At 36.5% G+C, this 23,947-nt stretch overlaps 1 protein-coding gene across 1 annotated transcript in view; it reads left to right on the plus strand.

Moving 5' to 3' along the window:
• The window catches only part of Dcc (DCC netrin 1 receptor), a 1,292,183-nt gene that overhangs the window by 1,248,299 nt on the left and 19,937 nt on the right, over positions 1-23,947 (plus strand). Inside the window, exons 26-27 of the mRNA XM_004623665.2 lie at positions 8,248-8,409; positions 14,449-14,661. Of these exons, the coding sequence (XP_004623722.1) occupies positions 8,248-8,409; positions 14,449-14,661 (375 nt within the window). The remainder of the gene's footprint in view (positions 1-8,247; positions 8,410-14,448; positions 14,662-23,947) is intronic.

The following is a 23,947-nucleotide window of genomic DNA, read 5'->3' on the forward strand; positions in this document are numbered from 1 at the left end:
TCATAGTGCTCCCTGTGTTTTCAGCCTCCTAGCGCTGGGATTTCAGGTGTGTGCTACCACACATGAACTCGGTGGCTGGCTCAGCACACCCAGGGGCAGGGCTGGCACCGGCGCAGCATGTGGTGCCCAGGGATCAAACCCTGGTCCCTCCGCTTGCCTGAGCAGGTGCTTAGTCCAGTGAGCTATCTCACCAGCCCTAGAATCTTCTTAAATTTCATTTTTCTTCTTTTTCTATTTTCCTATAAATATTCCAGAGAGTAACATAATGTTAAATTAGCTTAAAAGGTAAAATATAATGCAGAGTTTAATAAGAAGACAGTTTTACTTTAGATAGCCGTGGGCCCACTCGCTAGTTGGGAGCTTTCTGGATACCCACTGTGAAAGTTTTCTCTCTGTCCCCACCATCCGCTTTAGTCACACGCCTGCAGAACACAAACAGGGAATAAGAGAGGTTGTTGAGAAGTGAAATAAAGCCATATAGGAAGAAGCAGATCCTAAAAACTGGAGTTCTAATGTGACATGCATAGAGGAAACTACCACAATGAAACTCTATTAAAAATGCAGATAAAACCCAGAGGCTCTGCTGACTCTAGGTTCAGTGCTCTAGAGAACGTAATTCCTGAAGATGGACTTGCCCAAGAGGGGTCACCCAGACTCTGAGATACTCAAAATCTGTTTTCTTATGACAAATGAATGCAAACAACTGCTCTATACTGTACACACCAATAACACACATTTTTCTTCAATCAGAACAGTGGGATTTAGGGAAAGAGCATGGAGCACAAAGCTCATTTAAATTTGCATAAGAAATAACTTCATTACCTAACAGATGATTCCAATTACTAATTGAATCGTAATGTCTTTAGGATCAGGTTTGGCTTTTGAGCCTTTGGTGACATGCTCCTTCCTCCTTCACTGTGATTCGCTTAAGCAGCAGCATTTTGTAGAGCCATGTGCAGCCCCCTGCCTGGCATGTGCATTATCTAGTGCTCTGTGCAGTGCAATGGTTTTCCCACTAATGGGCAGAAAAACAGCTGCGAATGAATGAGAGTTGAAGGCAGAGTTGAAAGTTGGTTTCTCGTTAGGTTTTATTTATCTGTGTGTCTGTGTGTCTGTGTGTGTCTGTATGTCTGTGTGTGTCTGTGTACTGGGAATTGAACTCAGAACCTCATGCTTACCAGCAGGCATTACACCTCTAAGATATATCCCTGGCCCTTCTTGGCAGTTGAATAAGCAATTTTTAAAAAATAAAATTAATTGATTAGTAATTCTATTGGATTTATGATTTTAGGGAGAATTTTACATCCAAGAAATGGCCTGTGTCTCAGAGGTATAACAATTAATCAAGAGAGGATCTGGCAAAGAGTTCGAAAGAGTAAAGAAATTTTAGATGATCGAATGTGAAAAGAATACAAACAGCTTTTAGAAAGGTTTTTCTACATCAGTGAAGTACAGATCACTTTCTAAGGTTTATGTTTATATTTTCAACTCTTAACCCTAAGAACTTTCCATCAGAGTCAAAACACATTGGGGAGGATCAGCAGTAACTTTCAAATATTTAAGACCAGTGGGATCTCAGTGTCTTGGGAGCATTACTTCGTATGCTTAGAAGAAAACATTATACGTTAAGTTCATCTCAAGGGAATTCTGTGTACACAGAAGGACAATTGTCTTCCTGCCAGCCTCACAATATTTGTGGTGTCAGTGTGTATTCCCAGATACTAACAGCTATTTCATATTTGGAGACTTCATAGACATATCTCATTTGGAAATATCTCACCTAGAGAGTTATAAGAGCCTTAACCTCCCCCTCTGCTCGTGCACAGTGTCTGATACATCTTCATCAATAACCCGTGGTGGTCACTGCACCTGTCACCTCCGTGTGAGATCTCGTCTTGTGACATGGAGATAAAGCATATTCCAAGTGGGCCAGCTCTAGCACTACCCAGATAGAAGAAGGAGCTTTCTTTAGATCACAATTAACAAAACCAGGTTGAGCCCAGTTTTTTGTTTTTCAATCCTGTTCTCTTCTCCTAGGATAAAGGTTTACTTTCCAACCACAAAGATCTTATGGTGTTATAGTTCTCTATATTCAAATTTGAAATAAAAATGATTATTTTTGTCTCTATCATAGCAAATTGTACTCTTCCTTTCAAGTGTAAACAAAATACTTTTAAAAATATTTCCAATTAAATACTATTCAGTCCAGTCTTGGGTGGATGTTGGAGCCCCAGAATTTAATAATAATAACCAATAGTCCTGGGACTCAAATTTCTGCCCTCAGACTTTTTATACTCCTCAGTGAATGGACTCTTACATTCTTAAAACCACACCATGAGGTTGATGTTATCATCAATGATATGGAGGAGGAAAGTAAGAAATAGCTTGAGTAATTTATTCAAGTCAGCAAAGTTATGTACATTTGACCAGTTATACCCGCCATGTAGCAATATGAAACAGTGATTATTTAATCAACAGTTTCTCAGTATCAGGAAACCAGAAGCAAATTCACTAAGTGGCTCTTACTTAAAGATTTACTGTAAACTATTTGACAGATATCCCCAGTTCTGTAGCACATGGGTCTTCCTGCGTCCTATCAGCACTCCCTTTTGATGTGATACTAGGCTTCCAAGAGAGTCTGTGATTTAAGAGAGTAGACCAAGAAGCAGAGAGGGGCAGACACAGGGAGAGAAACAGTGCTTACTTTTAACTTAAACTTAGAAATGATTTACTGTTCCTTCAGTCACATTCTGCTGGTCACCAGGCCAATCCTGGTAATATGAGTGAAGGAACAAAGCCCACAGGGAAGAAACTGAGCCATGGGGTGGGACCCTTGAGAGCTGCTTGGATCCTGCCTGTGACATCACTAACAGGTGACACAACTAGGTTATGGGCCCAGGCAGTTTTACTAAGCACCTGGGTTTTCATCCATATGTTAAGGATAAGTATGAAGTATGTATTTGTGAATGTTAGGACTTTCCAAACAAGGACATTCAGTGAGATTATGGACCCTGGAGGCTGCCATTCTTGCTTATCAAAATTTTCTGTGAATACAAGGGCAATGTGAATGTTTATCAAGGGCAATAGACACTACATTTCTTAATTTCCAGATTTTAGGTAGGTCACTGCAGAAAAGATACAGCAAGGAGAGACAGAATGAGCAACCATTTCACTTTTTTCCAGCTCAACGTATCATCATCTTTACTATTGTATTTGTCCCCTTCTCCTCCTCAGCATGTTCCTCAGTTCTGTCAAGTGTCATGTTGAGAAATATCTGGGGAGGTATTAGTTCTTAAAATTTGTAGCAATAAAAAATATCTTCACTTTAGATTTCCTGTAGGTAGCGTTTAGTGCTAACATTTTAAAGATGATTGTAAAAGTTTTCAAATACCACAGTGCCCTGTTCAGGGAGCTAAGTAATTTGGTAAGGGAATTTCTACTTGAAAAGTTTTTGTGCATCAGTGTCAGATATAAATTCAATTGTCAGTAAGCTATGTCAGAAGAGATTTCTTATCATATTTGGCCAGAGAGTTGAGATTTATTGAAAATGCTTGGAGATATTGGACTTGTAGTTGTTTTACATAAGCACAGTAGTGTCATGAATGATTTAATTTGGTATGTGTGTGTGTATGTGTGTGTTATAGAACAAATAAATATAAGGGAGAAATGCCAAAAGATACTTCAATGCATAATGCTTTATCCAACTTACTTTAGGATGATTATTTTTGCAACAACTACTTTCAAAGTAAACCTCAACCTCTACACCCCTTCAGAAATGAAGCATAAATTAAAATGCTTCCAAAACTGAAGTTTTGGAATGCTGACTATTCTATTTCATGTCAAAATGATAGCATTTTTGAGATCTATAAATAGAAAAGATTAAAAAAAAGTTTACCCACACTTGAAGCCATGATAAGAAAATACTAGAAGGTAAAATTATTTCTTCAGTAATGAAGGGCTTGTAACCAGAATATAAATCTAATCTTTTGGGTTCTCTCTAACAGATTTTGTGGCTGGCCAAATTCTTCCATGTGTCTCCATTCAAATTTCTTTGGCTCTATATCAAATGATAGTTGTGAAAAGATGCTGTTTTCTGAATTATAGTGTAAAACATTGGTTCATAATAAACTTGTTTATATTATGTTGATAAAGAAAGAGCCACAGTGTGGAGTGGGTACCACTTATATCAGAGAGAAGTTATTTCAGTCACATTTATTTCTGAATAACAATTATTACGGGGATAAAACCTAGTGATTTTACAGGGTTTTAAAACCTAGTGATCAACCTTAATGGCTGTCCAGTGCTCTTGTTTGTTTGGTCTGTAAAAAAGATAAAATAAATAGACTGCCTTAGAGACTATAATTTGTATTGCAAAAAACTGGATTTTAGGCTAACATGATGCTTGTTTATCAAGATGATCAGGTATGTTATTATTTTTGTCATTATTATAGTTACAGTAACTATACACCATAAGATACTATATCATCAAATGACATAACAAGTGTCCAGTTGGTTAAACTATCATATTTGTAGATTTTTCTCCAAGAAAACTATCAGTAACTTATTTAAATATCTCTAGCTCTGTAGTATGAAAGGTGCAGAGATAGAAAAATTGTAAGCTCTTTCTTTAAGGAATTTATAGTAATTTTACCTTGTCTGCTCTTTAGCTTCAATCTGATTCTTTTAAAAATGTCCTTGTTCTCTTTAAACTTTTTTCTTTTTCTACAACTGTTCAAAAGTTCATGTCCATACTTTACTCTTTATCATTTATTTTCATTTGTCTTTTTCTAGACTAATTTAGAAAAATTATATGTTCCTTCATATGTTTCAAATTTAACATTTAAAATATTTTCTTATAAATGTGTGTACATGAAAGTTGTAATTTTTCTGGTTTATCACTCTTTTAAATAAATCCGAAGTATAAGATAGTGGTTTAATATTCTCTATCATCCCATTAAAAACTACATGGGGAAGCTGCTCTATAAGAAAGAAGTTGGCATCACTCATTTTTCTCCTTGAATTTCTGTCTGTAATTCACTTTTCCGACTGAATAATACACGAACATTGTCTGTGGTTTTGATGCAGGCTCTCTTGATCATATATCTTCTTTGCAGCATAAAATGTTTATAAACTGAAATTTTGTATCACTATCTGCAACCATAAGTCTTTGACTGATTTTTTCATATCTTGATTGAGTTAACATGACAATTAATGTTTCTGTACAGCTATTTATAAAGTAAGGTTTTATCGGAATTTTGTTACCTGGTGACATAAGTGGGGCTTTTTGTGCTTGACTTTACATATCCATGTATAACTACATTCTATTCCAATGTTTGCATATGTATAGCTTTTTTTTGGTTTGGTTTTTTGTTTTTTGGGGTTTTGTTGTTGTTGTTTTTTTTTTTTTTTTTTTTTATTTTAGGGAAGGGTCCACAAGGTGTTCAGAGTCTCACTACTAGATCTGACTCAGAGTGATCTGCCTGTTTACAGCCTCCCAAGAGCTGGGATTATAGGTGCACGCCACCATGCCCAGTCTCAATCGTCTGTCAGTGCACCCCGGGGGTGAGGCTGGCAAAGCAGACCCAGGGATCGAACCCCCTACCCTGTGCCTGCTGGCAGGCTCTTTAATCAGCTGAGCTGTTTGGCCGGCCCATGTATAGATATTTTAAAAATGGGTATTTTATTGCAATCACTCTGATTTGTATACTGCACACTCACTATGAACCCTTGCTCAAAGTCATTTTCAATAATTTTGTCACTTACAATTAGATAAGATCTTCCTCTAATTATGCTGCTGGTGAAAGATTTAGAAATCTACTTCAAGTCTTTAGTTTTGTATTTTCTGGATAGTGCAGCAACCAATATAAAGCAGTACCTAGACTTAAAAAACAATGTAAAATAGATCTGCAAAATTTTCTACTTAAAAGTATAGTAGTCCAATATGATTTGTGTCTGAAGTGATAGTTGTTTATAAAGAGCTCATTATTCTTTATCCAGGACCATATAACAACTTTTCTTGCCTTCTGGATTATGGTCTTTGTTATTTTTCTATATGCTACGTCTGGAGGTATTAGAATATTTTGAGTTTGTATAACTGGAAAATATCTTTTGCTTTTCAAAGGTATTTTTGCTAAGTATAAAATTCAATGAGAACAGATTTTTTTTCAGTCTTTGAATAAATAAGTCTAGTTTCTTTTTTTTTTTTTTTTTTTGTATTTTTTAGAGAAGGGTATACAGGGTATTCAGGGTCTCACTACTAGATCAGACTCAAAGTGCTACCTGTTTACAGTCTCCCATGTGCTGGGATTAAAGTCATGTGTGCTACCATGCCATCTGAATTGCAGTCTCAGCCAGCCCTGGGGGTACCTGGAGCTGGCAGGGCAGGCCTAGGGATCGAACTCTGGGCCTCCTGTGTCTGTTTGCAGATGCTTTAATCCGCTGAGCTATTTGGCCGGCCCTAAGTCTAGTTTCTTACCCATTCGCTTTTTCTTTCTTTCTTTCTTTCTTTCTTTCTTTCTTTCTTTCTTTCTTTCTTTCTTTCTTTTTTTTCAGTACCAGGGATTGAACTCAGGACCTTATGCTTGCCAGGCAAGCGCTTACTCTACTGAGCTATCTTCCCAGCCCATTTTTTTTTTTTAATTTGGAATTAGCCCATTTTTTAATTTTGTTCTTCCATAGCTAATATTTTTATGTATATGCTTTAATGATTTTTTTCTTTACAATAAGATTTGGACAATTTCATTTTTGTGTATCTTGGTATGATTCTATTCATATTTCTTGTGCAAAAGTTTCGATTTTCTTGGAAAAATGGTGCGATAATGTCAACTAAATTCAGAAACTTTAAATCTTTAAATGTCTATTGCCTACCCCATTCTACTTTGAGAATTCTAACTATATGAATATAAGTTTCTTGATTTTGGCACAGAGTGCACCATTATGTGACTGATCTGTAAACTCTTTCTTCCTCATGTTTATTTTAGACAATTTTCACTATATTCATTTAAGTTTGTAAATAGTTTTTTTTTTTTTACAATGTGCAATCTATTATTAATCTCATGTTAGGTATTCATTTCAGAAGCATTTTCCTAAAATTCATCCTGTCTACATCTTATATGTTTCACATTTCAATATTTGTCAACAATTTTTAATTTACCATGTAATTGTAATTATTGATTTTCAATGAAGTTAATAATGAGTTAAAAATAAAAATAAAATAAAATAAAATGAATGAATTTTAAAAAATTGTCTTCGAAGATATGCATATATGTGCAGCATGGATGAACACAAGTGCTTTGCATTAATATATAATTATATAAAAATTACTCATGTAAAGAAAATAACTATTTCATAGACTGAATCATACCACCAAAACTGATCATTTCCAAAGCTAGTTTAAATTTCATATTTTGGTACTAAGTGATAGGAAATATTAAACATTTTATAAGATGATTTAAAATACGGATGGACAGCAATGCAAATATACATTTCAAAATATATTATTGAATAGTTATTGAATAATGAAATTGAACAACACTAAGTCTACAAACACAGTATTGTACAATATTTTGCCTGTGGATTTCAACTAGCTTAACTAAAACATCTGATGTTCCTGAAAGGAAAAGAAAGTTAAGAACCTTCAGTTAAATTTAAAATATTGTGCCACTACCTCAACGACTTTAGCTGTTGGAAGGATTTTCTATTTAAAGATAAATGCAAAGCAAGAATACAGAATATACCTTCCTTTTGTCATTCTAGATTGTTTCTCAGTAACTCTATATTGTTGTGTATATTTAGTATTTAGTATATTCTCAATAACCGCATTCATTTACAGAATTAATGGAAAAATCTCAATACTTCTCCAGCCCACTTGGCACAGGATATTAGATTTGTTAACAAGCAATTTACAAGTTCATGTTTCATCCTAAAAAGAAAGCATATGATTAAGTATAAGAAGAAAGAAACAGAAACATTAGGGTGATTCTGTGGTGGTTTGGATATTTAGTTTTTTAGAACCATGAAAACTTTTAAGCTACCAAGTAAGGCTTCTTAATATGCTTAAGGAATGAGCTCTCTTTTCTAAAGTAAAAAGTGGGTTTTGGAGCAAGGTAAGTAGGAGAGTTTCCATAAAGCTAGATGATGCTATGAAACATGCACATGGACTTGAGATTCTAAAAATTTTGCCATTTATGCTTATTAGGTAGACACACTGAATTTAAAAAATAACATACTGACACCTTTGTTTTGCAGCTGTTGTGAGTGCCATCCCAGTGCCAACCCTAGAAAGTGCTCAGTACCCTGGAATCCTCCCGTCTCCCACGTGTGGATACCCCCACCCGCAGTTCACTCTCCGGCCAGTACCATTCCCAACGTTGTCAGTGGACCGAAGTTTCGGATCAGGAAGAAGTCAGTGTAATGCATGTTCCAATTGTTTTTTTTTTTATTAAGAAAAAAAGTGAATAGCAAAATGTTTTGTCAAATATGTAGCCTTTTGTTCTGTTATTTGCCAAGATTGACTTACCTATGACTTTAGTATGAGAATTTTATTTGGCAACATAATTGTCCTTTGGATCCTACTACATGATTTAAATTGATGCCCTAGGAGTCTTTCAATGGTAAAATTCATTGGCATCATATAGTATGTAGGCAACAAAGGGCAAGTGGTGCTATAAAACATTTATGTAGTAGATGGTTTTAAATTAATATATCTTATTAATTTGGAAGTTAATCAAGGAGTAGTTTCCATTGCATTTTTATATAGCTTCTGTTAATTACACAGAAATATTTCTCACTGATTCCCAGTGAGCCACTACTTGGTGAACACTGGTTTTCTTCGATCATGTAAGCAATACAATATTGGCTTCTAATCATTGAGGTGGAGGGAATTTTCAAAGTAGTGATACATTTATCTGAAGGAACTCAGGAAGGGGAGTGGGGGACTTTAAAGCTATTATACACACCCTAGTAATTTCTACTGTGCTATTTGACTTTTTTTTTCCTTTGAGCACAGCATTTTTAAATCGATTTTATGACTTTCATCTCTTAGTTAGGAACAGGTGACTCAGCAGCTCCTGTGAGAGAGGAAGTTTTGTAATAGATATGATGGTAACAGCAATAAAATATATTTGTGAGGTAAGCTATATTTTTTCCAACCCAACAGCAGCATCTCTAAGAAATAATAAATCGTCTACTTGTAGCAAGGTTAGAATTAAAAGGCATCAAAAATCTGCCAAGGGAGAATTAGATTCATTTTCCCTTCTCTCACTGTACATCATTTCCACAGAATAAAGTTGTGTGGAAAACAACTCAAGGAAAAATCACCCCCTAAAATACATACAAAGGAGTATGAGAAATCTATGAAAAGTCTAACACAAATTTTCAACCCCCAAAGACAACTAGACATGTGATTCCAGTTAAAAAAAAAAATTAATGACTCACAAGTCCCTTTCCTTTTTAAAAAGAGAAGTTTTCACTAAGTTGTCCACACTGTAGCTGTAGCTTCTCAGAAGGCTGAAGCAGCAGAATTGCTATTTCAAAGCCAGCCTGAGCAACTTAATGATTTCTTGTTTCTAAAGAGTTGTTTTTACTTGTTCATCTATATTCTGAGACTTTAAAAAATGAACACGCAGCATTGTGCTTTTCTAGTCCCTGCAGCATGGCTGACCCAAGTAAAGTTTGTTACTTTTAAAATCAGTAATTATTTTCATTTGTCTTATATTCCACAGTTCTTTTCTTTTTTTTTTAAAGAAGATATTGTCCTCTTTTGAAAATTTGTTCATTGAAGTCCTAAATCCCATCTAAACCTTTTATTTTCTTCATTTGGCACAGCATGAAAAATAGTAACCTATTAAATCATGAGGGAAATGATTCCAAAACTTAAAGCTCAATGTAGTAGACGAATACAAAGTATATTATTTTAAAAAACATATAAAATATGATTTTTTCCTGTGGTTAAAAAGATTTACTCTCACAGACTGCTTTGGTGTGTGCCTTTGATAGAGGAAAAGCTGTACAGTAGATATGTAGGAAACTTCCTTATCTGTCACATAAATTTTTGTGAAGTTAAAAACTGAAGTCTATTAGGAATTCATTCAATATTTAATCTTTAGTGGATTTTTTAAATTTTCATTATCTCTTTAGAAGCAAGGATAAAGTTAAGTGTGCAACAGATGTGTATCCACATATACTAGCTATGTATATTATAAGTACAGCATTATTAACAAAGTACTTAGTAATTTTTGAACTACATGTAAAAATAAAGAGGTAATAGATATTCTATTCCTGGCCAGATTTTGTAGATTTTTTAAAATATATGTATACTCAATTATTCAAGTGTTTTTTGGACAAAAAATGCAAAAGAAATAGTATTTAATATATGTTTCAAGTGATTGGTTAGCAAAGAAAAAAAAAACAATGCAATTAGCACTTCTTTTCTAGGAAACAAAATATTCTCTCGGTCACTGTCAGTTACAGTTACTTTGCAGCCATTCAGTATTGGTTTCTAAATGCTGGGGAGAATCGTAAACATCCCTGTTCTCTGCCAAGCGGAAAACGTTTCATGACTCTGGGTGGAGATGTCTTATTAGTCATTTTGAAAAACAGAGAAAGGCACACAGAGAAAAGTTGGCTTTCCCAAGTGTGGAGACTTCCTGCAAAGTTCTCTGAAAGACTTCTGAGTTTCTCAGGGCAAAGCACTAAAGCCTTGCCTCAGGGACTTACTGCTTTCTAAAGTCCCAATCCCAGGTCTCTCCCCAACTATCAGAAAAGGGAAGCTATGGTATGCACACTGGCATTTCCTGCATTTGCTAGCTCATCAATAGGGATTCATATAGTTGTGATAAATAAATAATTCCTCTTCCTGCTAAATCACCATAGTTCTTTGCTTAGTCTTTGCAAGTAAATGAGGAGCTGTAAACAGCGCTGTACTGCAAACCTTCTAAAGTAGGTTGGCTTGGAGCAACAGAGCAGTTATGCAGTGAGCCCGCACTCCCTCATCTTTAAACAAGTAGATAGTAGAGCAATTTATGTGATTTCCACCACCCCTTTTAGTTCTCATAGTTTCTTAGTTAATGGGAAATCCATTCAGTACTCTCCATACTACATTTTGGACCTAATTCTTCCACAAATTGTAAGTCAACTAACAAACGGAATTGACGTGGTATAATCAGGAAGGCTGTTCTGTTCACAGATTATGCCTCAGGGCATTTTCAAACAATCCTTCTGAGATTAATAAGTGAACTGAGAACCTAAAGGTGTGCATGTCTCAGTGTCTTCACTGAGAGCCTTTGGTGTGCTACATTTCTATCAAATATTCCAGTTTTTGGATAGAAAAAAAAGTCCTCATTTCCATTTTTGCAATATTTTTTACCAGCTATTCTGTAGCAATTATTTATGTGTGTTGACATTAATTATTATAAAGTGCCTTAAGATTTGACTCTGCTGTGTAATTGCAGGCTATTTGTACAATGAATTCAGACTATATCATCATTTGAATGAGTGCCTTGCCAGCACCTATTTGATTCCCACTCTGTATTCTGAATTGCACTTCATGAAAAGCAAAGCTTTTCTTTCCTTTCAGAGCTCTTAGCCCAGCTAAATGTCATGACACTGAGCCAATTTGTTTCACATAGGTGTTTTGGAGCTGGTGCCTGAATTGGCTGAACAGATTCATCTGAAATGAGAGCATTTCTCCAGTGAAGAAGTTGCTATTCTGTTTGCTTAAGGGTTTTCACTGTCTTAAATGCCAGCTGGTTCTGAAAAGTATTTATTTTGCTCCAATGGAAATATAAGCATTATGAATGGAAACTCATGTTCCTTCGGATCATGTTGAATAAAACAAAGGCAGCACCTTTTGTATTGGTGATCTATTCAGCCACAAGTATGGGCTCTCAATGTCCCCAGGGCTTTAGGTAACTTGGAGATTCAAGACTATGTCTGCAGAGAATTTTTGTTTTCAGAGATGCTGATGAAGTCCAATACTGTAAAGAAAAGCAGGCTTAGGAGTGGTCAGAATAATTTCAAAAGTATCATATATTTATGTGACATATGAGTTTTGTCAAAATATGAGACTGGGTTTCAAAGGATATTTTAAAAATGCATTTAAAATTTTATTAAAGAGATCACAGTACTATAACATATATTTTACCTCAAACTTCAAAAGAAATAAAAAATTAAAATATTTCTTTAATTTAAGACATTTTCTAAAAAATGATGATAATTAATTGCATCCCACCTTTAATAAAATCACCCAAGGCAGATATTGCCAAACAAATTGTGAAATTTCTTACCCCTGACAGATATTTTTAATTTGATGATGTGAATCCTTTAATAAGAATCAGCCCAGTAGAGATAAAAAGGGATCAGACTGAAGCTGCCTCGGGAATAACGATATCTTCCCTCAAGTGGAAGTTAAAGCATTTTAAGTCTCCTCAGAATCTTCCCGATATGATTATAGCCATCTTCCCTTTTTTGTGCCACGGGGGATTGAACTCAGGCCTTCCCACTGAGCTATATCCAAGGTCATATTTTTTGAGAGAGCAAGAAGCTATCCCTAAATTCCTCAGGCTGAGCTCAAGCTTGCAATCCTCCAGCCACAGAATCCTAGGGTTCCAGGCGTGCATTACCATGCCCCTTTTCATGAATCCCTTTTGATGAATAATTTTCTCCTTCATTGGGATTATCTCTACAGAACCTTCTAGAAGAGCCTGTTTTTCCCCTTCTGCAACTTTAATACTTCATACATATCCTTTCGACCTGGGATTTGAAAGAAATACCAACAAAAAGACCCACATTTAAGTGGCCCTTCACTGGAAGACACAGAGTAGAAGTAGAACATAGCCATCAGTCTTGGGCCAGGGGCATAAAAATGTCACATGGGGATTTAGCCAGATAATCAACTCTATGGAGAAAACTAGCCATAGGTCATTACATCCTTTTGCTTAAATATTATTAGACCAAAGGAAACCTGTACAACTGTTTTTGTCTCTCAAACTAGATGTTTCCTATCTTACTGCATAGGTCTGTTTAAATGCAAACACGAGTGTTCTTTCTTCCTCTGCAGCCTTAGGCTCCTAGCCAGTTTCTTCTCTTCATTACATTTACTTACCCTGTTTGAAGAAATCTTTCAGGAAGTCTTTTCCTATCTTTTGGCTGCGATCACTGTATAGCTCCCTCTTGTCCATAGCCAGCACTTACTATCTTTCAGTTTCTACTTCTGAGCAAAGTAGGCCTGAAGATACCTGAGTGACCAAAAAGACCTCTGACCCCTTCTACATACAGACAAGTGAGTAAAAATACCCTTGAGAAACATTTCACATCTGCATACCTTCATACAGGGGTTTTATCTTTGTATCTTTCATCTGTACTCCCTCAACATTGTCAGATTTTCTATCTCCTCTGCTTTTTGTATTGAGCATCCCAGAGAGATGTCTCACAATTAACTCCCAAAATCGTTACCTGGAAATAGATTCTGGGTAGCAACTCTTTTGAAAGTGAGATAGTATCTTTTTTCATTTTCCTTAACAAAACCTTCTTAAGAAATAAATCATCAGAAACATTCATATGTAGTTAAAACTTACACGGAGTAGGTATCTCCTCTCATTTGTAGTTTAACCTAGACCTGTTGACTTGGAATATGAATGAATACTTAAGCATATTCAGATCATCCTTAGCAAGACAAATTGCCTTGCACATATTTTAGTCTTACTCAACTATTTTCTCTAAAAAACAAGGTGCATTTCCATATATACAAAGCTGTCCCAATGACCACAGGCTGTCAGAAATGACTCTGTGAAATCTCTTCAACTATAGTAATCTGCCTGAAAATTACAAGGTTTGATACTAAGAAGAAAAAAAAAATCATAATTCTGCATCCAGGCCAACTTTTTCCAGCAGTGTCATTTCTCATATAAGTTTTAGCTAGATGTTTCTCTATTTGTTATGGGAGATAATGATAGTGGTTATTATTTGTATCATTTTATTAGCAGTGCCTCTGAGCACCCTGTAACTCTGAGTTGTTTGACAGTTGACATGGCATGTTTAAATCACGGAAAAATTGGCATATTGGCTGGCAGATAATAGTGCAGCTGTAACTGGGTTTGGTACATTGAATTTCACTGACATGCTACTTATGAAAGGAGAAATAACTCTTTTTTCTCGCCTCATCACTTATGATTACAGAGCCCAGACAATTCAAGCAATATAGTGAGTGCTCAATGTATTTTATTACTCTCCCTGAAATATAGATCCCTGTCTTGATGGACCTGTTTCTACTGTTTAAAGGGGAAGTGTTAATCATATTTCATAAACACTTGAAGGGAAAGGAATGAAAATGTTCATAGCTCAAAGAAGAGAGTGACCAGAGCCTCTCATTCCTTTCTGAACTGGTTCAGGAGACATAGAGATAATGAGGTTTGTCTGAAATAGTGACTGGATGTTTTGTCTGCATCACAGCAGTGAGTGAAGGACCATCTACCCAACAAGCACCTCTGCTGCCCCCAGCACAGCCGGAGCATCCCAGCAGTGAAGAGGCACCAAGTAGAACCATCCCTACGGCATGCGTTCGACCAACTCATCCACTCCGAAGCTTTGCTAATCCTTTGCTACCTCCGCCAATGAGTGCAATAGAACCGAAAGTCCCTTACACACCACTTTTGTCTCAGCCAGGTAAGGAACCCCACATGGCTTACTTTAAGATCCTTGTTATCATTGGTGCTTGTATGTGTGTGGATATGCCTTAGAAGATCTAGAAGTAATACATATATTTTACATTGATTGCATGTTCACCAAGCTCATCTTTGTTACTGATGTTTATAGTACAGTTATGAACTATCTGTTTTATAAGCAGAAGTACCTGGCTAGTGCTAGGTACTTCTCTTGCATTTGGAAAGTGGTTTGTGAACCCTAGTGCCCACCTATTATTTTTAATGTGTGCTGTAGGATCCTGGAAGCATTCCTGGTTCCTACACTCTTCATTCTGCTGTACACACTCTAAGATCTAGCACTAAACTCCAAGGCTAGAGGTAAATGTGCAAAGCTCCTTAAAGTAACTTCTTGGTCTTCTAAATCTCAGCATTTGTCATGTGCCAGGGCTTTTAGTGGCCATATTCCTGTGTCAAAGTAGTAGGACTAAAAAGTAGTGTCAGAATCAATACACGCTCTAATATTAGAAATGAAGACATCAAATTTTAGATAGCAGGAAATAATATATCTATGATGCCTTGCTAGGAAATCAGATGGCAGGAGTCAGAGCCAGAAGCCCAGATTGACAATGCATTTTACCTCAATTGGTATCCAACAGGGATGAACCAGAGCTTAATTTATTTGTTTGTTGAGGACTGAAGAAAGAGGGGAAAAAGAGAGACAGAGACAAGGACAGAGCAAATAAGGAGAAGGGGAAAATGCTGTATGTGTAGAATGAATAGTAGGTCAGTTGATACATGTAGTGCTTTAAACTATATGGAACATTAGAATTATAATTCTAAACCACACCTGTACATTCAGCACAGGAACATAAAGTTCAGTGATTCTAAGTAAGCAAGAAGACAGACTGGACCACTGTATTTGTACACTGTATAAATATATCTGAGTAATTTTCTGCTATTCAGGTCCATGCCCACAGGAATTCTGCCATTACGTTGGTACAAAAGTCTTATGAGGATTGCAAATCTAGAAAAATAAGGATTCCTGTGAATTATAAATATTAATTGTATTAATATGAAAAGTATATCTTGTTCCTAGAATTACATTAGTTTATTACATACACTGCCCCTAATTTCTCCACATTTATACAGCATATAGAATGCGTGCTCAGTTACCAGTACATGGGAGGTAAGGTGAGCCAGAGGTGAGGAAGATTCCACTGTTGAGGATGAACACTGCATGACAGAGTCTCCCTTAAAATACAGACTGAGCAGAAGTCAGGACCTCATTCCACCTCAGGTGGCCCTTCCTGCACTGCTGACACCACACAGCAACTGAAAGCACATCTGTGCAGCTCGGGCCCCTTCGTCATTCTTGTCCATGAGCTCCCAGCACACACGTGGGAAAGCTTTATTTTATATTGCCCAAAGCAAGAGACCTTTTTGTTTGTTTTTTTAAATTTTATATTAATTTTTTTGAGAAAGAAATAGCAATGAGACAGTTTCAAAACAGATTAGTTGTACAGTTCTAACAATTAATGCATTGCATATTGTTGTCTTTATAGTAGCTATTCATAGTACAAGATGCAGACATGATATCCGATCTAAACACTATTAGTTCAAAACTTTATTCTCATGGAACTAAGAGAAAGTAGCTGTATATCTATCCTATTTTGTATATACAGATATATATGTTTTTCACTACAAAATGGTCCTTCATTTATATCCTCTTTTTTGTTTGCTTTTGTCACAGATGGGTATTCCATTGCCATTCATATACTGTAGGTGCATGAATTCAGCAAAGTAATCCAGGATAGTTGAGTAGCCTATAATAGTAGTGCGTTGTCCACATGACTGGCAATGTCAGAGATTGTTGACTTGAGTTTTTTACAACTCAGCATATTAATATGATTTTACTTTTTATACCTCATTTTTATACCTTTCTGCTGGATGGTTAAGACCAAGATAAAACAAGACCTATATAACAAAAAATGTAGCTGCAAAAGACCTTTGATAACTCAGTCAATTTGAAACAAACGCATTCACTCAATGAATTCCTAAACCAAGAATATGCTGTCAGGTGATTTCTGGCTGCACCTGTTCCCCACTGCGAGGCTGATCAAGAGAAGAACATGAGGAACACTGGGTGGTAATGTAGGCTACACAGCAGGTTGATTCCACTAACCTTTTTAGCGAACTGTTAACAAGAAAACAGGCACAGAGAATTAAAATACCTTACTTATGTCTCCAAAGTTGGTAAGCAATGCATCTCTCTCTTCCTCCTCTATTCGGCTTCAGGAAACATGGGTTCTTACATTTTAGAAATGCCTATGTTCCTCAAAATTTATTCCAATTTATTTAACAATAAAAGCAAAATTTTTTAAATTAATAATTCCAAAATGAAAAATATCCAAAATACCACATCCTCCCAAGCCTTTTTGACTCTTACTGTAAGGAGAAAACCTGAAACATTATTCTTCTATAGTAAAGTCTACCAATTTTATAACACCAGAAAGCTAAAGTGCTAATTTCACTCTATCCTCTTCTTTCTACTTGGAAACTGTGTCCTCAGCTTTCTATCACTATAGCACATAACTTTGACAATCAATTTAGAGAAAGGAAAGCTTGGTTTTGCTCATAGATTTTGGACAATCTGGCCCATGATTAGTTGGCTCTGTTGCTTCAGGTCTGCAGAAGGCAGCACATCAGGGAATGCATGACCCAGCAAACTGCTCTCCTCCTCATCAGAAAGCCAAAGAGAGACGGGAAGATAAGACTGAGCTCAGCACTCCACACTGAGGGCCACCTTAGTGAACCACTAGGCACCACTAACTCCCACTAGTACCTCTCTGGGTATCAACCCAAAGGGTATCAACCTTCTGGTACATATTCAATCTTCCACACAATAGTAGATTTTTAAAAGTAGCTATGTCATCTGGAGATGGGAAAAGCTGAAGATGACATTATAGATGCTATCTTACCTTAAAAATTTTACTGGAATAGTGATGCAGCTAGGAACATAGGGTTTGGAAACCAACCTACACCGTGGAGCTGCACAACACACCGATCAAAAAGAACTTTAATTTTAGAAAAAAAAATCAATGAGAGATAGAATGCAGCTCTGACATTTTCTAGCTGTTATTCTCCTCTTGCATCACTACCCAAAGTGCCTTAAACAAGAGCTTGACAAATGGTAGCTTAGCTAAGTGGTTTATATCCTTAAAAGGAGGGAAGCAGAGTCACCTGTATTGTCATAGTACCTATTTCATCACATACTAAGTACAAAATGATTCTCTGATCTAATGTCATGCAGGCAAAAATCTCATGTTCTTTTATTTCCATTGTACCCATATAGGCCATCATAAAAAAAGAGACTATTGTTCTTGTTTTTATTTGAGCTATTTCTCACAAGCTTTTCTTTCATATTTTCTAATACCTCTGGTTTGAGTTCTTCATTTGGTTTCCTTTTTTCCAGTTCCCCTTTAAATGCACCCCTCCCCCACTCAACCCGAGACATTCCGACATCACTTTGGAATTATTAAATGTGCCTTTCTTTTATTTTTCTCCCTCATTGTCTGCCTGTGATTCCCGTTCATATCATAATACCTTACCTCATGATTTTCAAATAAGTCTCCTTACATTGCTCCTGACACATGGTAAATAGTATGCTTTTTAAAAGGGCTGATGTTTACTTATTCTAATAGAAAAAGAAAATTAGCAGACTGACAAATGTATTAGTGGTGACATTAACTACATGCTTCTTAACCTAAAAGATGAAATACTTAGAGCTTTCAACAAATTTTAATTCTAAGAAAATCATTACTTTAGTCAACCTGATTGATGAAGTAAAGGCAATCTCTTGTCAGCTTAAAAAAGAAAATACCTCAAATAATTTTACTGTGGATTTCACAAGAAAAGGCTGCATAGTTAGTAATGAATCTATCTTTACTTACTGCAAGTAATTACTTTAGGATATGATAATGTGAGCCATTCTGCTAATTTTTAAAGATCATGCTAAATGAGTAGCTCCTTCTAATTTGAAAGCTTTTAGAACAACATCAATGAAGAAATCCTTTGCACATTCACGCTGTTCTGCCTGCTTTGCCGTGGGCAGTGTGAAGGGCTCTATGCCTTTGTTTGCCTCCCACCAAGGCACACACGGCAATGTTCGCAGCAACTTTATAGAGGTAGACGGCAACACACACTATACTGTAACAGTCTCCCTGAGACCGCAGAGTATTGTGCAGTATTTCTGTGGTAGGTAGTAATTAGGAAATCATCTTGTTGTCGTAATGACTGAAATTCTGCCTACCTGCAAACATACATTCATTCCTTCATTTCATTTCTTTTCTGCCTGCTGAGTTGGAAATTTAGCTTATAAGATTCGAGGGCACTTAGAGTGTTGCCTACCATTTCATCATCATCTTGCAATATAGGGGTTTATTTCTTAATGTTTCATCTATAGATGTGAATAACCATGTGGTCTTTATATATTTAATGGAGCAATTGCTGCATTTGGCAAATCATAGAAATAGATACACAAGTGACAGGACTTAGTGCCCTTTCAGGTTAAACAGAAAATGTTTGATGGAGCATTGGTACTACTGCATTATAGACCTACCTGGCATAAATCGTAGACAGAACGAGGCAAGACAGTGCAGGCGGGGGGCGGGGTATGCGTTTCTTCCCTGGTACAAATTCCTTTTAGCTGTGAAGCGGTCCCCTGCACTTTAAATGAACTCAGATTATGAAGCCACTTGTCTTCCTGAGTTGTAGTTCTAAAAGGAAAGAAATGTGACCTTCTAATAGTGACTTTTATATCATAACACTGTTTTATAACATTAACCTCCTGGAGCTCTTACTTCTTTATAAAACCAAGTGTTATATTGTCCTCTATTCAAACACTGTATTTCTACACATATGTATTTATAAAAGCAAAAGCCTAGAGAATTCTGATCTTTTCAGTCTTTGTGGGATCAATATGTCAGTGACAAGACCAAAACTCACTTCATTGTACTGTGAAATTGAGTTTGATTTTCCCTCTGCAAATTGTGACGTGTGCTTCAATTTGAGGATTGAGGACAAGGTGGAGGTGGAGGTGGCTGACAGTGGATTGAAAATGCATTTGATTTATATTTTATGGCTGGTTGGGAAATCATGTATTCCTTCTGTAACCTGATTTTTTTAGCAGGTTTTATTTCATTAAATATGCTATCACACAAAACTTCTCATAAATTTTTATGATACATTAATATATTTGCTTTCCCTGTGCCACCCAAAGGCCACTGGGAGAGATGTTCCTCAGAGATACCACATGAGTGTCCCATTCTGCTAAGACCAGTCACAAGTGAAGGTCATGGGAAGTCAGACATCTGTTAGCAGGTAACACAAGACAGTCATTTTTAAGGTCATTCAGGGCAAATAAATTAATGGAACCAATACTGTCAATTAGTTCTAGATAGAAAATTTGCACTACATCCTATTATGGGAATTTCATCTCATGTGAAGCCTCATCCACGTCTTTTGTAGATGTCTCCTTGGAATTTTTTTGCTTTCACTTGTAATTGATGTTTTCACATAGATGAAATTTGATTTAATATATTCTGATCACCCTAAAGTGTCCTTTGGAAAAACAAATTTGTCTTAGATATCACTAATATTTGGAACCTACTTCATACTTACTAGAAGTACTGATTTCTTCTAGTATGGCATTCTAGTACAAAAATAGGAAAGAACTCTGTTCACTGTCTCAAAGAAAGGAAAATACTTTCTTCTGTTTTTCTTTTCTTTTTTTCTCTTTTTTTTTAAGTATTTAGTGCAGGGTCTATAGGGGCTCACTACACAGATTGGACTCACAGTGATCCTTCTGTTTTCAGCCGCCCAAGCACTGGGATTATAGGTGTGTGCCACCACGTCTAGTCTCATTTGCCATCTCAGTGTACCCCAGAGGCGGGGCCAGCATGGCATGCCAAGGATTGAACCCTGGTCCCTGTGAATGCCTAAGCAGGTGCTTTAATCCACTGGGCTATCTGGCTGGCCCAGGAAAATGATTTCTTGCAGAGACATCAGGAGTAATCTGAGTTACTAATGCCTGAGTTATGCACAACAAAAGCTGAGGCTTAGAAGGCTAAGCAGCTTGCCAGAGGTCAGCAATTGAGCTAACACTGAAACCTCAAACATTTAGAAAAATGTATTACTGAAGAGAAATACAGTCCTAGTTTTATTTTTGGTTAAATAGCAAATTATTTCCTTCCAGACCAGAGGTCTTCCAGATTGATAATATCTCTAAGATTAATAATGACTGGTAGGATGAGTCATTGAGATTAGTTTTTCAGTAAATGTTTTATTCCTTTATGTTGGCATTAAATGGAATGACAAACTTATAACAAGAGTAGCAACTAGCCAGAGAATTCTGGAATAACTTCCATCTGTCTCCAACCCACCTCTCCAACCTTCTGGTTGTCCCTTTAAAGTAAGGCAGGAAACCAGGACCTGACATTTTTGACTTTCAGTACTACTGATAGCCAGCACTTTGGAATTCAATAGGGAAGGGCCAGTGGTATAGCTCAGCAGACTAAGCGCTTACTTAGGTAAGCGCAGAGGCCAAGGTTCGATCTCTGGCTCCCCATGCCAAGCTGACCCTGCCCTTGGGTATGCTGAGCCCGCCATGGAGTCCGGGCATGGTGGCACAGCCTGTAATCCCAGAACTAGTGAGGCAGAAATCAGGAGGATCCCTATGAGTCTGGGCTGTGTAGTGAGACCCTGCACAAAAAAAAGGGGGGGAAAAAGTAATTCAGCAAGAAAATATAAAGAAGGCACATGGGAATATCACTCACACTGTGGTTATAGAATATGACTACAAGGTAATGAGAATGTAAAAAATATATGGACAGCTCTTTTTCAGAATTGCAAAACTACTGGGGAGGAAGAAGAAATTAATGACCACAGTCAAATCAAAAGTTGAGACCTTTAATCAAAGGTTTGCCTCATTAAAAAGAAAATGTTTTATCAATTATTAGGTCCTAAATAAAATTGAAGGTGAGTACTTAGTTCAGTTAACTTTAGGGTTAAAACATCAATGCACCATTTAGGTAAGAGAAACATGAAAAAAATATTTGCCTAACTTTGTGACATAACACGATATAATTTTAAAGCATACAAGAAATGTTCTTTGATTTTACAGATGAGTGAGTGTGTAGACTCATAAGTGACAGAACAGTAAAAGAAGGAATGAACAATAGTAGTGTTTCAAGGAAGCTGGTATTCTTCTCACATTACTTGTGAATTTTATATGTCACATAGTTCACTGCTGCCATATAGGTTTATTTTTTGTAAATTATCTTTGAAGTCAAAATATCTTTGTAAACATCAGCTTAGATGAAATTCATAAGAGTAATACTTGATATTTTATCATTTGTAATTCATGTTGGACCTGTACATGTAAATTCATGTCTACCCAAGAGCTTACTATAATTCACTCTCACTGACTCAGAGGTAAAATAGCTTATAAATTTTCAAAGATCATATGTCCTCATTCTTGGGACCATCATCAAACCCCTTATATCAAATGACACTCAAACAGTTTTTAGGTTTGCCAGCCTAAACTAATAAATGTGACAGTCAGAATTTGAATTCAATTCTTTAATCATAGTTCTAATGGTAATTTAAGAAGTTAAGTAGGGCTAGAGAGATAACTCAGTGGTTTATGCACCTGCCTGGCAAGTTCAAGGATCTGGATTTCATCCCTGATGCTGCATGCCATGCCAACCCCAGAACCCTGAGCATACCGTGCCAACAACCAAAACTGGACATGGTGGCGCATGCCAGTAATCCCAGTTCTGGGGAGGCTGAAAACAGGAGGATCACTATGAGTCTAAGCTGTATAGCATGACTTTCTGCCAAATACAGGAAGGAAGGAAGGAAGGAAGGAAGGAAGGAAGGAAGGAAGGAAGGAAAAAGAAAAGAAAAGAAAAGAAAAGAAAAGAAAAGAAAAGAAAAGAAAAGAAAAGAAAAGAAGTTAAGCAATTTGATCTACTAGCTGGATTAGATGGCCAGGCATATAAAGATGGTAAGATGAAATGACTCCCAAATTCATAACCATTTGATCATGAAATTACAAATGACCTGAACAACAGGTTGAGTCTATGCTAAATCTAAATTAAATTGCATACACTGTAAAAAACATTTTGAAATCATAGCCCTTAGAAATTGTAATCAATAATTTAATGACAAACAGATATGCAGTGGCATCTGCAGTAGAGACCCAATTGCATCCATTATGTTTCTAAAAGAGAGAGTGCAGGTAGTAGAGGGGACTTTACCTGAGGTCCAGGCTCTGTTGTACCAATAAAGGAGTTGATTTTTCTCTGTGGAATCCTACTTTTCTCATATGTGCAACAAAAGGTGTTAGGTATTCTTTAAAATAATAGTACACACAGAATTGTATAATCTTAACTATCACATAGATAAGAATGGTTATTCTCTCTGTAGTATATGTTTTTGTTCATGAAAAGGTATGAGAAAGGGAAACATTTTAGTCTGAATAAGAAGGCTGAACGTTGGGGTGTGTGTGTGTGTGTTTCAGGTATTTTAGGTAGTTGGCAGAATTGTTCCTAGTTTATTAATGTCCAATCCTAGTGCTTTCTTTGGGAGGAAAGGGTGTTTCCATCTCATTGCTGGGGCCACATACTCACAGCCGTGAGTTAAAGTAGAACACATTCCTTCTGGCTCATGGTTTTTAGAGGTTTCTGCCTGCAGTCGGCTGCCTCCAGTGCAGGGGGCATGACAGAGGGGGATGGAGTGGTGGGAACCAGAGCAAGCTCGAGGGAGAAGGATGATCACTCCTCCATGGTTCACCTCTTAACACCCAGTTTAACTGTAACCTCATCAGTGGACCAGTTCACTGTGATTATTATGTCCATTTTTCAGTCACCTGAGAAAAGCCCCCGATAAGTGTGTGAGGCTTTGAAGTGATGCCTGAGGAGATTTTGAGGAGATTTCTCTCACAAAAGGGAGAAATACTGAAATAAATGTCTCCCATAAACTATATGTTGCTGGGTTACGTTGACAGGACAAAACTTAACATACTGAAAACAAAGCATTATCGTGATATTAAACTGAAAGCCTAGTTATCAGCCAACTAAGGATATGACCTATCATATCTTAAAAGATTATGTGAAAATTATGAACAGCCCCCACTTCTGAAAATTTATAACATTTGCCTTATGACATAGACTTAAAGAAAATAAATATATCATGTTAAACATTTTGTGTGGGTTAGATCATAGAATTTCATCTTGGGCTTGAGAGAG

This window comes from Octodon degus, unplaced genomic scaffold (genome assembly GCF_000260255.1).
Source record: "Octodon degus isolate 3935 unplaced genomic scaffold, OctDeg1.0 scaffold00003, whole genome shotgun sequence".
Taxonomy (NCBI): Eukaryota; Metazoa; Chordata; class Mammalia; order Rodentia; family Octodontidae; genus Octodon; species Octodon degus.